The 23,255-nt window shown below is 45.0% G+C and overlaps 1 protein-coding gene across 6 annotated transcripts in view; it reads left to right on the forward strand.

Moving 5' to 3' along the window:
• LOC122522656 (protein tiptop) overlaps positions 1-22,490 on the forward strand; it is a 130,916-nt gene extending 108,426 nt beyond the window's left edge. For 5 of the 6 annotated variants that reach the window (XM_043643909.1, XM_043643912.1, XM_043643913.1 and 2 more), the window contains 2 exons: positions 13,348-13,594; positions 15,916-22,490. In XM_043643909.1, coding sequence (XP_043499844.1) covers positions 13,348-13,594; positions 15,916-19,645 — 3,977 coding nt within the window. In that variant the 3' untranslated portion in view covers positions 19,646-22,490. Of the gene's footprint in view, positions 1-10,152; positions 10,228-13,347; positions 13,595-15,915 lie in introns of those variants that run through there. The other variant, XM_043643914.1, reaches the window with a different exon arrangement.
• Positions 22,491-23,255: the final 765 nt, after the last annotated feature.

The raw sequence follows: 23,255 nt of genomic DNA on the forward strand, positions 1-23,255 counted from the left end.
TCTACTTTCTTTACGAACAACGAAATAATTTAATGTTAGGAGAAAAGAAACTAGAAAGCGTTGGTGATAATAATAACGATAACTCGAAGGATCCGTGTTTGTAAGGAGAAACCATCGTGGTGGGAACCACTGCATAACATAATCCCAATACGTAATAAATATCAGTGCGCTTGGGTCTCGTTGGAGAGTATTGGTGCGTCTGTCTCTCATCCCGATGCCTTTGGGGGCCAGGAGCGGCGAGCGATGGGGCGGTCAGGGGGGTTCAGAGGGAGGATATTATGGGCGAGCGAGTGAGTTATACGCCTTGCCGCATGTGTGTCGCATAAATCTGTTCCAAGCTCGGTCCCGGCCCCCTTACGACTACACTGGAACTGTTCTGGCTTGGAGCGACGGCGAGTCGAGTGACTGACTGACTGCCACCTCCCAACCCCTCCCGCCCCTCAACCTTACTTCACCATCATCCTACGCTTCTTCCAGAACTAAACTTTTTCCAAAACGTACGCCAGGAACGCGTTCCTTTCGTCGCGCTTCTTCTTCTTCTTCTCCATACGAATGTTTCCAGTCGTTAAAAGGACAAAGGCCAAGAACGAACGACAGGACCGATCATAATTTGTCTTTAATTCTACGAAATAACCAAATTTAATCAGAAATCTTGTTGACATAAAAATGTTTTCGTGAAGTTTTTTGAAAATTCCTCGGATCTCGATGATTTGGAATTTTTAATTAACCTTACCGTTGATCGATGAAAGTTCGTCGAAGCTAACAGATACGGGTAGCTCGTAAATCTTGTCATGTACCACATTAGCATGATTATTTTTAGGCGGACTGTCCACCGATGAAGAGATATTTAATGGACTTCCGTAACGACGACACGAAGGAGAGAGGAAATATTAGGAGAATTAAACCGACGGAAAGATCTTTCGAAATGCCCAAGTATATTAAATTCATTGACGGTTGCTTTTCAATGTAATTTTAGAAACTACGACGCGAACTCTTCATTCCTGTTGAATCGACGCCGACGCCATTACTACTCGGACGCGAAGACAAACCGAATACGTTTCTCTTAATCTCTTGTAAGGAATGGAGAGAGAGAGAGAGAGAGAGAGAGATAAAGAAAGAGTGAAAATAATTACAGAAGAGATTAAAAGAAGAAAAATAGTAGTAACGGACATAGAAATCGGTTCGGACTTTGCAGCGTAAAGTTAACCGGTGCATCCGTGACGCACTTTACACGGACAGGATGGCGGATCGAAGCCCGCAGAGACAGGCAAATTAGAGGAGAACGGCGTGAGAGAGGAAGATTGAGTGGTGCACCTGTCCACCGCATCACCCATCCGTTACTTCAACGACAAGTCGATGTTTCTAATCCCTATTCACGCTAATCTGCCGGACGTACGTAGCAAATACTTTATACGCTTGGCCAACGAGCGCGACTAGCAGATATGTAGATGCCTATACATTCGATTTTTACCAATGAGATAGACGAGTTTCCTACAAGGTATTACGCGAGCTTTTGATCATTATCTGCCCGATAAAAGCATTTACGATATTAAATAAATCGTTTCCGCGATACAAAGTATCTAAATTTAATAGAAATGCATATGTCAGATAAGAAATAGGAATATTCATAGACATGTAGAATATTATAAGGAGGAAGGATTCCTGTAAGAGAAATCTTTCGAGTCGAAGGAATGTCAGGAGTAAGCAAACGAAACGAATCGTTTTGGTAAAAAGGGCATAGAGAGACAGGAAGTAGGAGGATGATATCGAAACTAACATAAGACGACTAAGACTACGGACTACAATAAAAGGAGCGGTAAGAGTGCAAGCTTCGGGCTCGAGAGAAGATCGAAAAGTGCACCTGTCCTCCTGTACATCAACCGTCCGTCATCCGGAGGACGGATCGAGCTTGCCGCCATCTCTTCCCTCTCCTCTCCTCTCCTCTCTCTCTCTCTCTCTGACTACTTTTGCTTCTTAGTTCTAACCACTCGAGCGTACCACGTGGCAAGGCATTTATTTACGTTGACACAATATTTATTAGGACGGATCGGTGAGCCGGCCGTTCGCTCATTCGCGCTCGCGAGCACGTCGGCCTATTTTCGGATTTTCCTCTTCTTCTTCTTCTTCTTCTTATTCTTATTCTTCGTCTTCTTCATCTGTTCATTTTGTTTTTCTTCCTTTTCGAAATGAAACGAAAAGACGATGTGCAGGAGCGACGGCCGGCTCTTTTCGAGAGACATCCATTCGAGAGAGAGAAGACGGGATTAAGACGCGGACCGGTCACGCGCCTTATTTTCTCTACGTCCGTCACGCCGCGAGCGGCCAGCCGCGAAGTATCCTCCTCCTCCTCCTCCCTCTCTGAAGTAAAGGGTATTCCACGCGGAACGGATCGAAAGATCCGTCCATAAGAAGAACGTTCACTCCTCAGAAACGGTCTTCACGAAAAAGGAAGTCAAAGTGTACGAGCGATTTTTTACTCTCGCCTTTTTCACCCTCGCTCTCTTTCTCTTTTCCCTCCTTCTTTTTCTGCTTCTTCTTCTTCTTCTTCTTCTTCTTCTTCTAAGTTTGTATTATTAGAGAAGGATGGGTAAGAAGAAATTGTACATCGAGCACAGACGTTCGCGTATTAAGGAAACACTTATGTGATGGACGGGCATACAGGAAGGCGAAAGATTCTTAACTTCTGTGCGCTGCTGCGAGAGAGAGAGAGAAAGAGAAAAGGGAAAAAAAGATCTGCAGAAGAGAATGAGAGAGAGAGGGAAAGAAAGAGAGAGAAAGCGAATATGACACAGTCAGTGTAAACGCAACGATAACCGGACGGATCGACACCAGCTGCTCCGTGTTTGTTGTCGGTTCTATAAATAGAGCGTACTGCTCTCTCTCTCTCTCTCTCTTTCTTTTGCGCGCGCGCGAACAGCAGCGTTTGTCGGGTCTCTCTTTCTCTCTCGTCGGACGTTCCACCCTTTCTCCTCGCTCTTTCTCGACTTGAGAGACGTTACTTCGCTGACAATTATTGTTGTCACGGGCCGTGCACCGGCAGTCTGTAACAGGACTGACACTTCGAAAGGCAGCGTGACGGAAAGTGCAAGAAAGAGCTGTAGAAGGAGGACAAGAAGGAGGAGGAAGAGGTGGAGTAGAAGGATGAAGAGAAAGAGGAACTGAAGAAAGCACGAGAAAGAGAGAGAGAGAGAGAGAGAGGAGTGGAGTGACGGATATCGTGATGAAGGCGTCCTCCTGTCACCTCCTCTCTCCTTCTGTCCCTCACAGTAGCATCCACGCTTCTACGGCTTCTCTCGTTCGGTGCCGCGTCCGGTTCGGGACGTTCGTCGAACCTTCCAAAGCCGAACACGGCTAGCAACGAGCGAAGGGAAAGCTTGAGGGACTGTTGACGTTTCGTCTATCGCGAGATCCTTCTTTTCCCTCTCGGAGAATAGACAAATTTATGATTCCTCCAAAGTATCGATTTATTAGGTAATATTTGCTTGCGCGCGTGCAAAATAATATTAATAATAAATAGTAGATATCAAATAAAACATAAGTTTCTTTAAATTCTAATACAAAATAATAGTTGTCATTAATCAAATGATATATAAATATGTATATTGATTGAATGCGCACCTCCGTGTCAACTTTCGTAAGAATCATTAGATACGAGTAGACACTTAACTAAGTAAGAGCGCGAAACGAGTTTGCGGATTTTGCCTTCCTAAGCAGCAACAGCAACAGCAACAGCAGCAGCAGCAACAGCAACAACGAACGCATCAGCATCAATATCAGCAAGCGAGCATCGTGCTCGGTAGTGGCAGCAGCAGGAGCCAGGAGCAGGAACGACGGCAGTCCCGCATCGATCATCACTGTCGCCTGTTGCGCGATCTGACCGACGGACGAACAGACAGACGAACGGATGGACGAACTGGACGGATGGACGGACGGACGGACGGTCTTACCGGACGTGTACCGTCCATCCATCATCCAGTCGTCGTACCTGCATCGGTCTCTCGCATCGGTCTCTCGCATCGGTTGCTTGCATCTTCGCGGCTTACCTACACTGTATATACATGTATTTATTGTACACGTGTGTGCATGTATGTTGTGTGCATTAATACCATTCGACGAAGAACGCGCGAGACTATTAACCCGATTGCCTTCTCTATATACCTCTCACTCCCTGCCACCCAATCACCAAAGAGATACCGCGCTTCCGTCTCTCTCTCTCTCTCTCTCTCTCTCACACTTTTTTACTCATATACATTCATATTCGCACTCTCTCTTTCTCTCTCCCCCTTATTTATTCTTTCTTTTCCTTTATTTTTCTCTTACTTTTCGTTCCTCTTTGCAACCCGATGATGCCGGATAGTTAATTATACCTCATCTCACGAAATGCGAAAGGCTACGAAACGACGATTATGACGACGATGACGTAGTAGCAAAGGTGGATTATTAAACTACCGACAACGTGAACATTCTTTTGGCACGTTTAGAATATTTTTCGAATGAAAAGGATCGTCGTTTAATCGCTCCAACGATGACTGACACGATGCTAAATTTTCTCTATCCGTTGTGCTAATTTTTCGTCCAAACAATTTGTTTTCTTTTATTTTTTTTATTGCTGCAATCATCGCGAAAGATAATAATTGTTCTTCTTTATTTAAGACGATCGTACTTGCTTGCAATCTGTGCGTAGTTCGTTTTTATTATTTACGACGTCTTATAGCATCTATGAGAAGAGAGGTGAGAGAGAAGGGTGCTAGTAGGATAAGCCATCTTTACTTTGTGAGGCAAAGAGACATTAAGAGCGCCGTTAAAACGTCACGTGTTTTTTTTCCACGCGTTCCGCCTAATGCATCGATTTATAATTCTCCCCCTCCAATATATATCTAAACGTATTAGCTAGTTATTAAAGCGAATGCATTAAGAGGCGTCGCTAAACTACGTGCACGGAACGTTACCCGAGAATATCGTGGGTACAAATATTAGTACGAAATGACAGTTAAAAATGTACTCATGATAAAAGGAGTTTAACGAGTCTGCGTATGATTAAATAAATGTTTTCCGATAGATCGAAATTTTCATTTCTCTGTTTCGATGTTATCGTTTAACGAAAATCTAGAGTAACAAGTCGACATTATTTGTGCCAAAATTTGAAAATAAAATAGGAGGATGGATACGTCGTACTCGCTCGTCCATCCCTCTTCATACGTTAACTCTACGACAAACCTAGTCTGAATATTTATTACCGTAATAAACAACGAATTACGGTAGAGAACCGCAAACGGAAACGTGTCGTCGTCGTCGTCGTCGTCGTCTTCGTTCTCGTTGCTGTGAAACGACACGGCAGGTATAAAGTACACGTTTTCGCGCGTTCGACCAAAGTTATTTTCAAGTTTTCATTCCCACTTAACCCCTCATCCTCTCTCTCCTCCCTCCGTGAATCCCGCCCTCGATCGTAGTCTCAACGAAATTAATCGTGACGTTCGAGATCTCTCAAGAATCGAGAATGTTCATTCTCGATACGAACGAATAATGCACCTCCTGTGTTTCCTACACTGGGAAAATACAGTTGACTCCTGTATAACGAGCCAAAGATTTCGCGACTACTCTTTTTATATAACACGTTAAATAATAAAATCGTATAATTTACCAACTCCCTGTGTTACAATACATTGCAGTTGTTTTTTTTTAGCTATCGATATCTTCTACTCCGTAAATATATTTAACTAATTACAATAACATAATTCATTTATTAAATTATTTCATATTATTTCAAATATATTTACAACGAGAAAGTTTATCCCCGATACACGTGTTGTTGTTACGAACCAATTATAAATTATCTCAAAGAAAATCTAAACAAAAATATGAAAATCAAGCTCATTATAGGGGAGAGTATATCGTACGGATAATAATCGTCCTATAACAATATCTTTTTCTGAATAATCTTTCGTTTGTTGTCTAGAAAATTTTCATAACGTTTTCATTGTAAAGTGTACGAGTAAGTGAGAAAGAGAGAGAGAGAGAGAGAGGTGGAAAAGAGTGAAGAGAGAATGTCACTAAAATACGAACATTAATAAAGCGTACAAGCGTTTGAGCGGTCGCGGTGTATCTTGCCAATCTGCCAAGCGCTGTTCTCACGAGAAACGCAAGAGCTTTTGCGTCGCCGGGGCTCCTGTCCATCACTCACCGTCATCCTGACATTTCTGTCGCTCCGTCATCTCCCACTTTTACGTCGTCTTCGTCGTCGTCGTCGTCGTCGTCGTCGTCGTCGTTCTCTCTCTCGTTCACCTACCTTTCACTTCATCTAACTTGGTCTCGCTCTAGTCGAGACGCGGTTTTCTCAGGCCTCTTCAAAGCAAGAGCAGTTTTGAACGACGCTACTACGCCTTTGGCGCGAACTCCTCGCGTTTCCTCCCCTCTTTCATCCTTTATTCTTGCCCTCCTGTCACCTTCTCTTTCTCACTCATCGTTCGACATATCGAAATAAATTAATCGAGATGAATTTTTCTCTCCAATTTCTTTATACGAAGAAAGTAGAGTAATTTTCGGCATGCTCAAAAGTATTTCTCTCTTTTGCTTTGTTCTACTTGTTCTTCCTCGTACCCTTGCCGATCGACTGATAATTTATCGATAAAAGTTTCAACGTGAAATAGGTACACAGCGTCAGCGCTTTCATCTCGGTGAGTATTTTTCGGCATTAGCAGGGAATTTCTTGGTATGCGAGATGTATGCATAGAGTTAGATGTTTCTTGGATACACGGTAGAGATAGTAGAAGGAATGAACGAAGGAACGAACGAAGGAACGAACGAAATGAAAAGCATGGACGAAGCTTTCACGGATTCCGGCACGTAATATTCGCGACGAGAGACTTTGTTACTCGGAGAAACAACAATTTCGTATAGAGCAGAGCCATCGGGCCCAGGAAATCCAAGATCTCGAAGCTGGATATTTCGAGTTGTGACTCGAACTAAAGCTGGAAAGAGATCAAGAGTGAAGGAGCGAGATAGAGAAAGAGAGAGAGAGAGAGAGAAAGAGAATGAGGGAGATTTCAAGTGTACGCAGGAAAGGCGGTGGCAGCAGGGAGAAAGCAATCGGGCGGCACGGATTCAGGCTTTTCACAGCCCTTGTCGATCGCGTGAGATTGAACGAGGCGTGTCCAAGTGCCGCGACTTTGGAATATCCGTATAGAAAATTGAAGTAGAGAATGCTTTCCCCACCCGACGATCTTTCGAGCTAAAACTTCTTCGTCTGATAAAAGATATTGGCGTGGATTATGGGTGCATAACCATACACATCCAACGTGTATTACTTTTAAGTCTTATTTTATACAAATGCACCATTCATTACGATGAACTTCGAATATAAATTTAATAAATTCGTTGAATTGTATAAAAAAGAAATTTAAAAAATGTCTGCCCACGCGTATTTTGTAGAATGGAAAAAAAAAGATGGTAGAATTTATTCAACGTTGGAGAGAAACATTATAGGAGCAACAAAGTGGCTTTGGTTTGGTAGGATGCATCGTCGTTCGAGTAGTCTAAAAAGAATAAGAAAGCGAAAGAGACAGAAAGAACATTCGACAGGCTGATGGAGTGAGTGTTGACTTAGGATAACAGTCGCCTCATCAGTCAATCAGTCAGGTAGACTACGGTAGGTAGGTACTCCGTCTTCGGTTCCGCAGCCTGTCCTCCTGTTCCGTTTACGTCCTCCCGAACGATCGCCTAAATGAATCACGAATCCGACCACCTGACGTTTTCGAAAGGACGACGTTCTCGGACACCCAGTCCTAACTTATCGTAGGAAAGAAACTAACTCTCCCTCCCTCCTCCCAAAAAAAAAAAGAAAAGAAATGAAAAAGTACAATCGTCGAGATTTTCATCGACGATCACAGTCTTCATTTATCATACACTCGTATATTAAATATGATGAACGTTCTCCTTTTGGACATTCAATTCCAGATGAAGAGAAGAGATCGCGAAATCGAATCACCGTCGTTTCATACCAAGCGCTCGAGCACACCAAGTGGGAGAAATAAAGTGAAAAGAAATGAAAGCTGAATGTGAACATACGATTCAGGAAAATCATGAAATGGCGCGCTGGCCGAGAAATTTCCTATCTCTCTCATTCTTGTTCGGTAGATAGGTAGAGGTACTACCTACATCTTGGCGTAGATGTAGCACTGGGTTTCGAGAGGCGCTCGGTTTGAGAGGAAGAAGTGCCCAGAGAGAAAGGAGGAGGAGAAGAGGTGGGACGCGTGGAGGAAAGAGAACGGATTCACCCGTCAGTCACTCTCTGGCAGACCGCGAGAGAATCACAATGCAGAGGCTCTCCCTCTTCCCCCTTCGCTCTCCTCCTCATCCTCATCCTCGTCCTTCTGTCCGCCCGTCCGCCTGTCCGTCCGTCCGTCCGTCCGTCTGTCTGCCTGTCCATCCGTTCGTCTCTTCGTCTGCCTCCTGTCACTCTCCTCGCCAGCCTCCCGACGGTTCTCGCATCAGAAATTCATCTCCTCTCCTGTCCTCCTCCAGTCTCCTTTTGTTCCATCTCTGCCGCGGCCGCGGCTGCAGAGCCGTTCCTGTTGCCGCTGCTGCTGATGCTGCCGCTGTTGCTGCTGCTGCTGCTCCAACGCCGCCGGCTTATTATGTATTGTTTTATTGCAAGCTTCTAAGCTATCTAACTTCGATCCGTTTATTCGCAAATTTCATTTCTACGACGTAAGATATCTCTTATTACGATGATTATCCGTTATATTTCTTCCTTTTCCCTTCTTTCTATTCTTCTTTATCTTTCTTTCCTTCCCTTTTATCAAACGGAGTATTTTACTTGATATCTCAGAACGAGTGTCTTTGACACAATCGCTAGAAAAAGACGTGAGAATGACATAACGAAGGAACGATGATGCTTACAAAGATTCGACGAAATCAAACCAGGACTTTCCCGAGTTAATCTCTGAGTAGCTATTATGGAAGGGAAAATTAAATTCTTTTATACCCCTCCATTCGTAAATCGCTCGGTTAGTTGGTTGGTTTGTTGGTTGGCTTCTTGCTCACAGAGACGAAAAACAAATAACTTCATTTTGTTCTCGTAATAGAATATCCTAAAGATTCGGTATCAAGATTATTCGAATGGACGAAATGGTGATATTATTTTACGTACATACTTATTTTCTTCTGCGATCCTATAATTTTGCTTGATATCGAAATGTGTCGAACGATCTTTGCAGAAATAAGCTTGCGTTTGGTTTTTCTTTTTTAAAGAAGCTGATTTATCTTTCAACGAGTTTATCGCTTAAATAATCCCCTTTCTTTCGATAAGGTGTCTCGCAAATAACTAAACATTACTCTCCTCTCGGCAGTGTCGTAAATTTTTGCGAGTGCAAAAGTATGACTACGCTAGTGAGTCTAATTACCGTTAAATGAAACTGATTTAGCACTTTCGAAGGTCATATAAATCAAGGCGTCGTGCTTCGTGTGCTCACTACCGCGAGCTTTTAAACACGTTAATGTATACTTCTTGGTCATCCCTGTGATTTACGTATACGTAAAGCAGGATGCATCCTGAGGAATTCACTTGTCGGACACATCGACTCCGTACATTTTTCAAATCTTTTTAATATCTCGGGGAACCTAGGGAATATTTTGGAACCATGCTGAAATCTAATAAGTGTTTTGTTTTATAACATCGCTTCGATAATTTCGGAGATCTTATCATTATACGATCGGTAGATAATATTCACTAACATTATTGCGTACTTTATCATTCATGTGATTCAAGTCACGCATTTGTGTGGACTTATTATAAAGCATAAAAGACGGTACTTTTTCTAATCTCTGTTTTCTGTTATTTTTTTTTGTAAATTTCATTTTATCGCTCGAACACGTGCCTAGCGTAACTTCGAGTAGTCATACTTTAGTTCCTTACCAGGTCTTGTGCAAGCAACGCTACCATTTCAAATCTTTTTTTAAATTTAAACCAAACAAATAGGAACTACTTTGAATAGAAAAGAAATATTTGGAAGTAGATCGAAACACGTCACGTTTTAAAAGAGAAACTTTAGAGTGTCCATCGCGTTTCGAGTGGAAGGAAAAGGTTGATGCTATGAACAGGGTTACTGGCAATTAGCAAGGAACGATCTGGTCCCCATGAGTCGTGAGCGTGACTATCGTCGGTTGCGGAGAACTCGCGGCCAAGAGAGTTAGATCGCGGTATCGCGAACACCACGGATACTCAAGCGGGTAAGCAGTTAACCAGTTTCACATAGCAACATGTGTTGCACACCTATTCAGTTATCTGTGTTTCGAGTTCGTAGCACATGTTCCATCGGAAGATGGACAAAGAAAAGGACTACGAGAGGAATAGTGAAACTAAAAGGAGATGGATTAGGGGAAGGGTATTAAGGAAAGTTTTTGTGACTCTATGAGAAACCAATAATTTGATAAGCGAAAAATAATAGGAATGGAAAGAATTGACTGTTAAGATTAATTATTGTTCCTTATTTATTATACTCTTGTAAATTAATTAATTCTGAGATTAAAGGATATTATTAGAAAAATGAAAGACGTAGAGAAGGAAACAGGTTTAAAGTTTCATAGGTAGATACAAATGTAAGTACTAGTTAGTTGCATGATACCAGCAGCTGAAATAGCTGCGAGGACAGGAGGAACGGATATCGTACGGCAACATCTCGTCGAGTGTCAAGGCTCGGGCCGCTTTAAAACTCGGTACGCCACGTTCCCGTCGTATCTTACCTTGCACCGTGCTGGTATATGCAACCAACCAACCGACCAACCAACCAACCAACCAGCCAACCAACCAACTCCCCGTGCACCTTGTTAGCGTCCTGCCAATAGGACCCGCACGACGTTTCTTCGTGCTAGCTGCATTTGCATCCTCTTCTCGGTATCTGCCGTGACCTTGACCATAACTGGATAACATGGGACGATCATTGAAGTATAAGTGCAACCTTAAGGTTCCCCCCCTCGTTTCTTAAGGAACAATTCATTGACATCATCCATAAATTAGATAGATAAAAGATTCATCAATTTTTCTCGCATACTCAATAAGAGAATATTTAAATGACGCATTGTTACTAAAAGGAAAGAGAGAAGATGCTTTCGTTGAAATCTCTCGTTTAGTATGGGAAATAACTATACGAACGTTTACCATTTCGGAAAGAAATGGTAAAGATGACACTAAGACTGTCCAAACAGCTGGAAAATGCTCTAAGCAGGAATAAGGAGGAAAAAGAGAAGGGGACGGAGGAAGAAGTGAGAAGAAGAGAGGAAGGAAGAAAGGTAGTAGACGAGAGTACAAACGAACCAAGTCGAGAGGGTAAAAGAAGAGACGATATTCGAAGCGGGCGGGGCTGCTTGCCGGTGGTCCGCCCGCCCGCTCGTTTTCTCTCTCTCCCTCCCTCATACCCTCTTGCAAGTTCTTGCATTCCCCTACCAGCAACAAGCTTGAATCCGAGCGATCCTCAGGGTCCTCCTTTTATCTCTTCTCGTCGTCGTCCTCGTCTTCTTCGTCGTCGTCGTCGTCGTCCTCGTCGTCCTCGTCGTCGTCGTGCTTGTCTCTCCTTCTCTCCTCCTTTCTCTCTGTCTCTTTTTTTCATACCCCCGCATTCGTTTCTCTCTCTCTCTCTCACGAGTAGGATCTCGAACCGTGCGCTGGTTCCCCGAGCAAGAGTCGTCCTCGGTCTTGCTGGGTTCTCGAAGGGCCGCTCTCCTCTGGGAGAGAGACAATGGACAATGGGGACATAAATCTGCGTAATTAGTTGCCGATGCTCCTACGGATCAATGTGCGATCTCCTTTCTTCTCCCTCTTCCGTGGCCCATCCGCGAACAAACGATCGTTTGGTTGGTCAATCGGCAAAGTAGGACGGTGCTCCTGGTTTGTCCCCACCCCCTCTCTGCATCAGGGAGGTGTGCTACCTTGCTGACTATCTTCCTTCCGTACGCCTCTCCCCCGTACCATTCTCTCTCTCTCTCTTAACTCATCCTCTTCTCTTACGCTCTCGTACGAGTACCAGAAGAGATCGCCACCGACGACACTCCCTTCCTGGAGGTGGACACGTCGTTCTCAAGATGGCGGTCGGTTCCGAGGGTTCCTCCGATAAAAAGAGACAAAGATATAGAAAAGAGAAAGAGAGTTTCAATACTCCGATCGTTCGTCTCGAGTTCGATGCTCCGCTGTCGTTGATACCATACTTCTGTTTCCTCCATTTTGAATGTAGCCTCATGGAAAACGTCTACCACCCTTTGACAGTCTTTCGTTATCCAACGAATCGAATGCTAAATCACGATTAATATTGTAAAAGAAGCAGGACAATGAATCGTACCAGTTGGACTCTCTCTCTCTCTCTCTGTCTCTTTGTGTAGATTCGTCGATTCTGATGTAAAAGGAAATGATTTGATTAAAACTCATAATGCAAATGACGGAAGTTCTCTCTCTCTCTCTTTCTTACTCTTTACCGATTCACAATGGCACAGTGTCATCGTCGAGAACATATCCAACGTTCTCATCGTAGAGTACGGTAGATGTCGACGACGCCATCGCTGTCGTCGTCGTCGTCGTCGTCGTCGTCGTCGTAGTAGTCGTCGTTGGCAGCGGCGCCATCGCGAAAGGCTGATAAATGAACCGATAGTGCCATTGTGTTACTCGCCATCTGCACCTTTATATCACTCCTGGGTACTTAGCTCCGTCATTTCTGAGCGTCTTCTCTCTACCGGGTCGCATGCTCTCTGCCCCCTCCTCCCCCTCTCCCCGCCACCTCCTCCTTTCTCCTTCTATCGTACTTAATCACCTCGTGCCCGATGCTTTAGATGATAGAAAGTCCTACTTCACTGTTTCCAACTGCCTTTCTGTCACGGATGGTTGCAGTCGATGGAATCGCGATATCGAAGATTTCAGCCTCCAGATATATATTCTATAAATTATCAAAACCTCTAACGATTTCTCTGCCAATCCTAAGAGCTAATTGATTTTAAAAAAAGATACACTTTCTTTTCGTCGATTCGAAATACTAGTTCTCACATTTTCTATAATCTTTCCGTTACGTCACTATACGTTACTTTAAACGAAAGGTTTTACCGTGACAAGTACTACTAAAATGGGGAAGGTTTAATAAAAGTTAACAATTTATCGTAGTTACGATTATGATCGGGTTCAAAGTGCAATTTATTGTAATGTCAAGTACTAGGATTTACATATTTACTACAGCTAATAAATAGTTAATATTAGACTGGAATAGCCAATTCGTGTGATTTTGGTAGAATAATTAATGAAATAAAAACATGTTTGATCGTTTGTGAATAGCAATCAGAAAAATAAATTTGTGAATTTGATTTTGATCGTAGGGGAGGACGGCGTCGAAGGCTCAGGGCCTGGCACGGACCTCCAGGGCGAAGAGGGCGATTGCGTCGACGAGGATGGCCCCGTCAGCCCTAGTGAAAGAGGTTGTGCACCTGCAGCCAAAGAAGATGACGATGGCGAGGCCAGCGACGAGGAGGATGACGAGGAAGCATCACCACCCACGCCACCATCAACTTCCGTTTCCGCGAGATTAAATCCTACCATTTTGAGGGATACTGGACCACCTGATAGGTATCTCAATTTTTCATTATATCATTTGACGCGTCAGTAATGTTTTATAATTAGGTTAAAAGAAAAATACTTTCTCCGAAGCATCAGATAATGGTTAAAAGAAAAAATCGCGTAATTTAAATGAAACAAGTTTTACCCCTCAATCCATCATACACATTAATACTTTCTCGGAATGACATACTTGGGTATTATGAATTTTTATCGCTCTCGCTAACGTTATTGAATCGAAGAAACAACGTTACCATTTTATCAGGCAAAAATGACACTCGTGGGATACGATGGACTCTCTGGAGAGTCTTGATCACGCGAGGACTTTTTTTTGATTCAAATGTATGTAGTCGTTCTAGTACAAATATGAACGTCTCGAGCAGGGCTTATCAAACATCAATGTTGGTCTTTTAGAATGGTAGCTAATTAAGAAAATAGTCAGGCGTAGTTATAAAATGAAGTCTTTAAAATGGAATCGCGCAACAAAGCCACACTTAGATGATGGTACGTATAAGTAGATACGGCACAGAGCGAGGGAGAGAGAAAGAGGACGATCAACATCGTGGCGTTTCAAACTCATTAGTCGGTGCTTTATCCGTAGACTTGATAATAAAGCACCTAAATCATCGGGGAAGCCGTACGGTGCTTTTGCACTTTGATGTTGCCGTCGTTGGGTCCCTCTTCTGTGTGCTCACGTACGTGGATGAGTGTGTTTTACGCTCTGTTCCTTGTTTGAACGCAACAAATCGTCAGAGAGAGCGGCGGGTCTCGTCAGAGAGAGAGAGCGAGTTAGGGGTTGGGAGGGGAATAGAAGAGTAGGACGGAGGCAGAGGGATAAATAAGCTGGTGTCAGAGCTGATATCGGTGGCTGCCGCGCAACGTCGCACGGCTAATAGAGATAGGCACGTGTTACGAAGAGAGTCCTACGCCGCCGCCGCCTCCGCCGCCTCCGCCGCCGCCCTGCAACACACACAACGACGAGAGGAGCCTGCTGCTAGCGGCACCCGTTAGAGGCACCCACTGCTCCGCTAACGCCTCCTCCACCTCCACATCCACCACCTCCACCTCCATCAGCATCGCCACCTCCACCTCCACCTCCACCTCTAGCCTCGCTCGCTAAACTAGGGACGCCGTGGCGAAGGCCGGAGGTGATGTCCCCTCCCCTCGAGCCGCCAGCCCCCAAAAACTTCCCCTGCATGCGTGGCGGTGGTCCCCTTTCATCTCGCGGCACGCATTCGGCATTCAGTCAGGAGGAGTCAGTTACGAGCGAGCCGTCGACAGCTCTACTGTGTCCCTTCCGTTCGTGTCGAGAACACCTCGTCGTCAAGTGTGAAAAAGAGAGAGAGAGAGAGAGAGAGAGAGAGCAAGAGAGAGAGAGAGAGAGAGAGGACACGCGAGCGCACCCGCGCCCGCGCTTACGACCACGTGCTTACTTCTTGAGATAGATCGTTCTCCTATGCGTGGATGACGTTCCGCAAGGTATCTAATATTTTTTTGCCCTCTATGGTGTTTGAGAATTATTCGATCACGCGTTTCTCACGTCGACCGTGCGTGTACATTCGCGATAAATGTTAATAGACTTTATTGGGGAGACAGTTCCGTCGTTTAGATGTGATTTGTATTTTTGAAAACAATGAATACAGTATCATATGTCATATACCGGGTCACATTTTATGCGTTCAACGAACCGACGCGCGATGGTAAGGCTGGCATTTACGAATCGTCTCTTTCCCGTTGCACTACAGTATTTTTATTCGCATTCATATCCTCGTAGATACGAGGAGTTAAGAACGACAGGCGTTTTCAAGCGTGAATTATCCATCGCTGTTTGCGTCGCAAAACATGCCAGCGTCAAGAGAGGCTCTATCTATCACGAGAGAATTTTTTTTTCTGCTTATATTCATCACCGATTCCGGGTATTCGTCGTTTCCATCGTGCAGCAACAGCGAAAGCTGTTTACGTAGTAATTCTCATGGCGGCCGGTTATGAAATATTAACGTCACGGCGTCACCTGCGTTGTGCCGGTATTCGCGGATCAGTTACAAGAAATTTATCGCTCGGTTATCATGATTAATGATGCCTGTCCGGTCGAGAGTTCCGGTACGAACGATTCGTGGCATCGAACGCGCTTTGCAGAGATCGGTCAGAGAGGCGGGGAAAGTCGCAAATGATGGAAGAAAAAGATAGACATTCGGAGAGAAAGAGAGATTAAGAAGCAGGTGAATCGTCAAAATCTCAGGAAATCGGCGATCAGTCGACCGAATATGACAGACTAGTCGAAGAGGATATCAAAAGTCATTATTTTTCAATAGCCCTTTCTGTTACTCTTTCAGGGAACAAATGAGTCCACGCTGTCCCTCGAGAGATTCTCGGGAATCCTCCGGTCCAGCGACCGGAAGTCCCCCACCTTTAGCAACGAGGAGCAGCGCGAGTCCAGTTAGTCCGAGTAGTATCGTGCCTCTACCCCTTGGGACTCATCCTCTTCTGCCATCGCATTCGGCGGCAATGATGGCGGCGTATCTTCAGCAAACACATCAACGGCTCCTCCTCGGACATTCGCCTTTGTCGCGAGGCTCCGTATCGCCATTGGTATCGTCCTCTTGTTCGCCACCAGCAGCGACGCCGGGTCTCATGGTCTCGCCGAGCAGCATCGGCGAGGTTTCACCCTCGGCAACCCCATTGCCAGCCGTCTTAGACTTCAGCACGAGAAAAGCTTCCTCGACGGAAGAAGAGGAGGAAGAGCATATTCTGAACCTCAGCAAGCCGCCAACGCCATCCTCTTCGACAGAGACGAACAACGGTCCGTTGGATTTGTCGGTGCCTAGTAGAAAACGACCAGGCCCCGAAGATTCCTCCCCTCCGCCTCCCCGTAAATCCTCGAGATTGGCCGGTGCGGCCTCGACTGGTCATCAAGACGTAACGGCAACCAACTCCCCGTCCACGTTTGGTAGGCCACCGGTAGTTTCACCGTGGACATCGCCGGTCGTGGCCTCGCACTTTCCATACTTTGCTGCAGCTGTGGCAGCAGCGGCTACTAGTCAGCAACAATTGTCTCCGAAAAGTACTGGCGGTGTTGTTGATCACCATCAACTTTGGAACGGAAAAATGAAGCCTCCGGCAGCCCTCGAAAAGTCCTATCAACCCAGCGAAGCGACCAAGGCTTTGGAAAAAATGAGCGAGTTGAGCAAATTAGGTGGCGAAGATCTTTTCAGGCCGTCTTCGTGCAGCGGCAGTAGCGGTGGCACTTCCGTAGGCAGCACGCCGTCCACAACGTCGAGTAGTCGTCACAGTGCTTGGCAATCTCATTGGCTGAACAAAGGAGCGGATCAGGCCAAAGATGTTCTTAAATGCGTATGGTGCAAACAAAGCTTCCCAACGCTCGCCGCTATGACGACGCACATGAAGGAAGCGAAGCATTGCGGCGTTAATATGCCCGTACCACCGGCGGCCGCAGCTTTGCATCCCCAACAAACGACGATGCCGACGATACCGCCGCCGCAACAATCGCACCAGCCGCAAACTTCGACAAGCAACGTCGCCGGTAGCAACAACTCCGCTGCCCCAACTAACAAGCAAAGTCCATCCGAGTTGAACCTCCTCATAAAGGAAACTATGCCGTTGCCTAGAAAATTGGTCAGAGGTCAAGACGTTTGGCTTGGGAAAGGTGCCGAGCAAACCAGGCAGATCCTCAAATGTATGTGGTGCGGTCAGAGCTTCCGTTCCCTCGCAGAAATGACCTCGCACATGCAACAAACGCAACATTATACCAACATCATCTCGCAGGAGCAAATTATTTCTTGGAAATCTTCCGATGAGAGCAAAGGCGGGGGAGGAGGCAGCGGTAGTAGCGGAGGTGGAGTCGGAAGCGGAGGAAATGCGGGCGGAGTACCGCCTGGTGCCGGAACCGGCGGCGGCGGCGGCGGTCCCCACGGAGGTAACGCCGGTGGTGGTCCCGGTGCTGGAGCAGCCAGCAGTCATGTCAGCGCCGTACTAACTTGCAAAGTATGCGATCAGGCCTTTAGTTCTTTGAAAGAGTTGAGTAATCATATGGTCAAGAACTCTCACTACAAAGAGCACATAATGCGCTCGATTACCGAGAGCGGTGGTCGTCGGAGACAAACGCGCGAGAAGAGAAAAAAATCATTGCCGGTGAGAAAGTTATTGGAATTGGAACGGGCGCAAAACGAGTTTAAAAATGGCGACGCTGGGACCGGCCTAAGCCACAGTCTTGGAAAACACGCAGGTAGAATTACCTGCGAGAAATGCGGCGAGAAAATCGAGACTACCATCTTCGTCGAGCACATACGTCAGTGCATAGGGGCCGGAACGGTCGGTGTTAACAACCGAAATTTCTTAAAAACTGCACTCATGTCGTCGAATCACTTGCCAGCGACTTTGCCACCGAGCGAGAGTGGCCGTAAAAGCGTGAACGAGGATGCTTCTTCGGTATCGTCGAGGCATCACCGATCACCTTCCTCGGCTAGCGACGCTACCACCCCAGGTAAGGACACTCCAACGCCGACCGCGAACGAAACCACCGGCGGCACGTCCTCTCCCTCCGTCTTAAACGCCATCGAGAAGTTGATCGAAAAGAGCTTCGATTCTCGAGTGAGACATGGAACGGCAGGGTTGCATCACGCTCAGCCAGGTGCACCCATGGGAACTAGCATTCTTAAAAGATTAGGAATAGACGAAAGCGTGGATTACACGAAGCCACTGGTGGATCCGCAAACGATGAATCTTCTTCGATCTTATCAGCAGCAACAACAACAGCACTACAATGCGAGCGCTGCTGCGAGGAGAGAACGGAGCGGAAGCGAGTCCAGTTCCATATCGGAGAGAGGAAGCGGTCGGACGGATACGATGACACCGGAAAGACGTATGGATCTTCCTTCGGTTGGCCACGAGAGGCATTCCAGCGCTCATTCTCATCACCATCGTGTCACTCCGGATAAACAAGCTCCGACGCCATTATCAACGCGTCATCATTTAACCGCGGAAGAGTCCGGAGACGAGGAGTCTACCTCGGCGGTGGTGGTTAAGAAAGAACCGAGGGACGAAGAAACGGACGAAAGAGGAACGAACGAGGAAGAACAACAAGCACAATCGTCGAGAGAGGTGTTCGTTAAGAAAGAAGTGGTGGACGATTGTCGAGAGGAGGAAGAACAACAAGCCTCGTATAATCACCGACGAAGCAGTCTTCACGAGACTGCAGAGGAAGGTAGAGAAGTTCAGTCGCCCCGTATGAATCCACCTACTCCGAGATCGACGAGCCAAGTCGAGCAAGTGGCTCGCAGTCCTTGCAGAAACAGCACGAGCAGTCCTACCAGCAGCGATAGATCGGTCACCCCGAGAGGAACGCCAGATACGAAAGCATCCAGTAGCCTCGGTGCCCTCTCTTCTATGTTCGATAGCCTATCCGGTGGAGGTGGAGGAGGTACCGGTAACACGGTGGACTCGCAAGGACGAAAAACGAGCAGCCATCCGCTGGCAGCTCTGCAAAAACTCTGTGACAAAACCGAAACGCGTGGTCCCAGTGGGAGCGGCGCGTCCAGGTCCACTTCTGGTTCCGGTAGTTCGATCGCTCCTGGAAGCGGTAGTGCGGTAGGCGCTGGCGGACCAGGCGCCGGACCAACTCCTGGAGCCATTTTAGCCTTCAGTTGGGCCTGTAACGACGCCGTAGTCACGGCAGACTCGATCATGAAGTGCGCCTTCTGCGACACCCCGTTCATTTCCAAAGGAGCCTACAGGCATCATCTCTCGAAGATGCACTTCGTGAAAGATGGCGTCATCCCAGATCCATTGACGATCGGAAGATCGGCGGCAGCGGCGGCAGCGGCAGCCGCGGCCGCAGCGGCGTCGCAGGCGACTTCCGGTGGTGGCCCCAGTGGTCACAGTTCTTCTTCTCCACCCACGTCGTCCCAACGCAACAAGTCGCCGCCTCTTCCGCAAGCCAACGGCAGCCCATCCCAGTCAGCGGCATCTCCGCTCGAGGAGAGCCCACACTCAAAGTTTCTCAAGTATACGGAGCTGGCCAAACAGTTGTCCAGCAAGTACGTATAGTCCGAGCTCCGTAAGTAGCGGTGCCACTTGTACATAAGTGTATCTATACTGTAACGACTGTAAAACTAGCGATGTGGTTGGAATTTTCGCCGCGCGGACGCCCTGCGCCAATGGCATCTTACTTTATTTTCAATTTTATGTTCGAAGAGCATCGGACGCGGCGACCTATCGCGGTAGAACGATAGCTCGTTTTTAATCGACGCGTAAAATTTCGACAATTTTACATATTCATTGCGATCACTCGATGATATTACATAAATTATGTAAAAGCTTCTTCCTTCGTCGTATCATTCTAAATAGCTTTTCAAAGTTCAAAGATCGATAGATTATCGGCTACAGATTTGTGCAGAAAAAAAAAGAAGAACACTGAGAAATTTTCAGCATCGTGTCCGAATCACGAATAATTCGTAATCGTACGCGAATCCGTTGATCTTCCAATACGGTGCTTTTTTATCATAGAAATGAAAATTCAAACGATGTCATTTCGACGACACAAGAACGGCAGGCTTCGTTCGTACGTCGTTCGAGGAAAGTTAAAACAAGGCGACGTGGATACCTTTTATAATTAATCGGCGATCATTTTTGGGCCATCATCGAGGACAAAAATCTTGTCATTCCTAGGGGAGGGGTTTTCGGCACGATTCGTTCGATCGTGCACGGCGCCGCCCTTCATCGAGAAAATCTCCGCACGGAATGTGGTGGAGTGTTTCGAGTTCCGTTTTCGTGATAAAAAGAAGCAAGCCCCTTCCACGTTTCAAAACGCATTACTTCTTCCATTGCGTTTATAATAAATTATCTTTCAAATAAAAAATAACTAAAAAAGAAACACACACGCGAGAAATTTCAGTGGTACGCATTCGTAAAGTTAACTGCAACGACGACTGCAACGACAACGACGATGACCTACGTTATTTCTAATGCATAAAATTACGTATTTTCAATTCAACTTATAACTAGCAACATTTAATTCTAATGTCCAAACGATAACACAGCGATACCACTAAGATGTTCTGGCGTACGTTTAAAAAACAGAATCCTCTCGTAATTTTCCTCATTTAGTTTTTTCAAATTTCACTTATACTTACGAAATAACTTTTTGTGAAGAAAGGAAACTTAGAAAAAAAAGATGAAACTAATAAGAGAAACTCGACACTGTATCCGTTCCTGTCAATTACTGTTTTTTTTTTGTTACTTAGAGAATGTTAGAGGGTGTGACGATGAAGTGGGTGTTGAACGAGCGTTAATTAAATTGTGATGCCACCATATCTCGCGGCACTGCTGAGTCACGAGGCTCGGCACGCGGCCAAGTTTGTGATTTTATAAATACTTAAGGACATTTACGACGAGAGATGAGAGAGAGAGAGAGAGAGAGAGAGAGAAAGAGAGAGTGAGAAAGAGTAAGAGTAAGAAAAATTAAGAACGAAAGAGAGAAAGAAACTGATGGAACAGCTTACCTATCACCTGTCGTAAGGTCGTCAGCATGTATACCTCTAGAATATAAGAACCGTAGTTTATTAGCGTTTAGGATAGGTTTAGGGTTCGCCCCTGTATAGGAATTTCTTTGTTGATACTTACTGTCACGAAAAAAAGAAAAAAAATTTGGAGAACCGATAAGACCGCTCGGGGGATGGAAAATGAATAAAATAAAAAGTCCTCTTCGAAGGTCTATGACTGCTAATCGATCGGAAGTAAATGAATCGAACAAGTAGTTCGAAAGAAAGATAGAGAGAAAGAGAAAGAGAGAAAGAAATCGTGCGAAAGTTGAATGCATGTGAATAAACGAAAGTATGCGAGAGAGTTCCGAGAAAATGTTGTGCGTTGGAAAAGAAAATGAAAATATGTTTAAGTAATAACGGGGCTCTTGATTAATTAAAATGACGAAAATTTAATCGAGCCGACGAATGTGCGATTGTTTTGTTTAAAGAAAAAAATGATAAAGAAAGAAAAAAAGTATAAGGGGGTTGAAGAAAGGAGACCCATGTTTCTCGGCGCTTAGGATGGCGTGTAGAGAGAGAGAGAGAGAGAAAGAGAGAAAGAAAGGGTGAGAGAGAGAGAGAGACCATTGTAAATTTTCTTTGTTGAAATAATATTTATTGCGCCGAGCGAGCCGATGCGTCATTTTACGTGTAAAATATTGTCATTATTGTCACTCGAATTACTGCGAATATTGTGTATATTGATTAACGATTACGATTATTATAATATAAAGAGAAAAAAAAATGGGAGAGGGTGATAGACGATGAAAGTGTCGTGTGGTGATTCTAATGTTACTAGGGCATTGAGCGTGAATGCAGCTAATAAAGAGAAAGAAAGGCTCGTGTGCGTGGATGTGTGTTTGTGTGTGTGCTATATGATATGATAAAGTACGGAAGAAAGAGAGAAAAGAAAGTCAAGTACAAGGGAAAGATGGATATAACGTGGAAAAATGGTCGAAAGAATGCATGAGAGTGAAAGAGAGAGAGAGAGAGAGAGAACGAGAGTGAATGAGTGAGAAATGGAAAGAAAGGTAAAGAGAGAAAGAGACAGAAGAGGCAGCTGCTGCGTACGGCCACCGGCGAGGTGGGCCGGTAAAGAACGGAACACACTTGTATACGTATTTCTTGTAAACTCTACTTCTTCCATCGCGGACTTTAAAAAGTATTTATCGACATAATAATAATATTAATATTATTATTGTAATTATATACGACTGCTGAAAGTGTGATGAACGAACACGAAATCTACGTGGGTGCGAGCATACACACGAAAATATACATAGAAACACACGTACATTTACATATACATACTCTTCGTCAGAGAACAAACGCCTACACACGTATTACACACGTAAATACATATATACAAAGAGAATGAAGTTTAGGTAGAAAGATAAAGAGACACGGAACACAAAAAAAATAGAGAGAGATAGAGAGGAGGGAGAAAATAAGAAATGATTAAAAAAAAAAAAAAAGTAATACCGTGCGACAGAGATATGCTCGAAACGTACCTACCGACTTACATACAAGCAACCACAAAGATTATGCATCATGTATACGCGACTCTTGAAACCATTTTACCAGATTTGTCATTATTTAATTATTTCGGTTGTATTTTAAAATGCAATTAAAGCTCAAATAAATATATATGTTATAAACTATAAAAAAAAAAAAAAAAAACAATAACTCGAGTTCAACGTTTACTTATTTATTACACGTACACTCGGAAGATTCGCTTTCTTTAAATAGATTCCAGCAACAGCAGCAGCAGCAGCAGCAGCAGCAGCAGCAGCAGACGAGGAGGAGAAGAAGAAAAAGAAAAAGAAGATTCGATGAAGAATTTCTAAAGGGTGATAACAGCAATTGGAATCTAAGCAAATAGGATCCTTCCTCCATTTTGTATTTCCATTAAATTGCAGACATACATAATACAAAGTCGGCGTAATGTCCGCAACGATGTACTAGATCGTTAAAGGCGTATCCGTTTCTCGCTTTCTTTTAACTTGCTTTCGCATTAATTAGAAATACCGGTATACGTTTCCACTATGCTGCTGGTACGTGTCCGACGCATACAGAAACACCCATACATACGTATATGCCTTATCTACGTTCTACGCCGGCACACGAATTTATGT

This window comes from Polistes fuscatus, unplaced genomic scaffold (genome assembly GCF_010416935.1).
Source record: "Polistes fuscatus isolate 324 unplaced genomic scaffold, CU_Pfus_HIC Scaffold5, whole genome shotgun sequence".
Taxonomy (NCBI): Eukaryota; Metazoa; Arthropoda; class Insecta; order Hymenoptera; family Vespidae; genus Polistes; species Polistes fuscatus.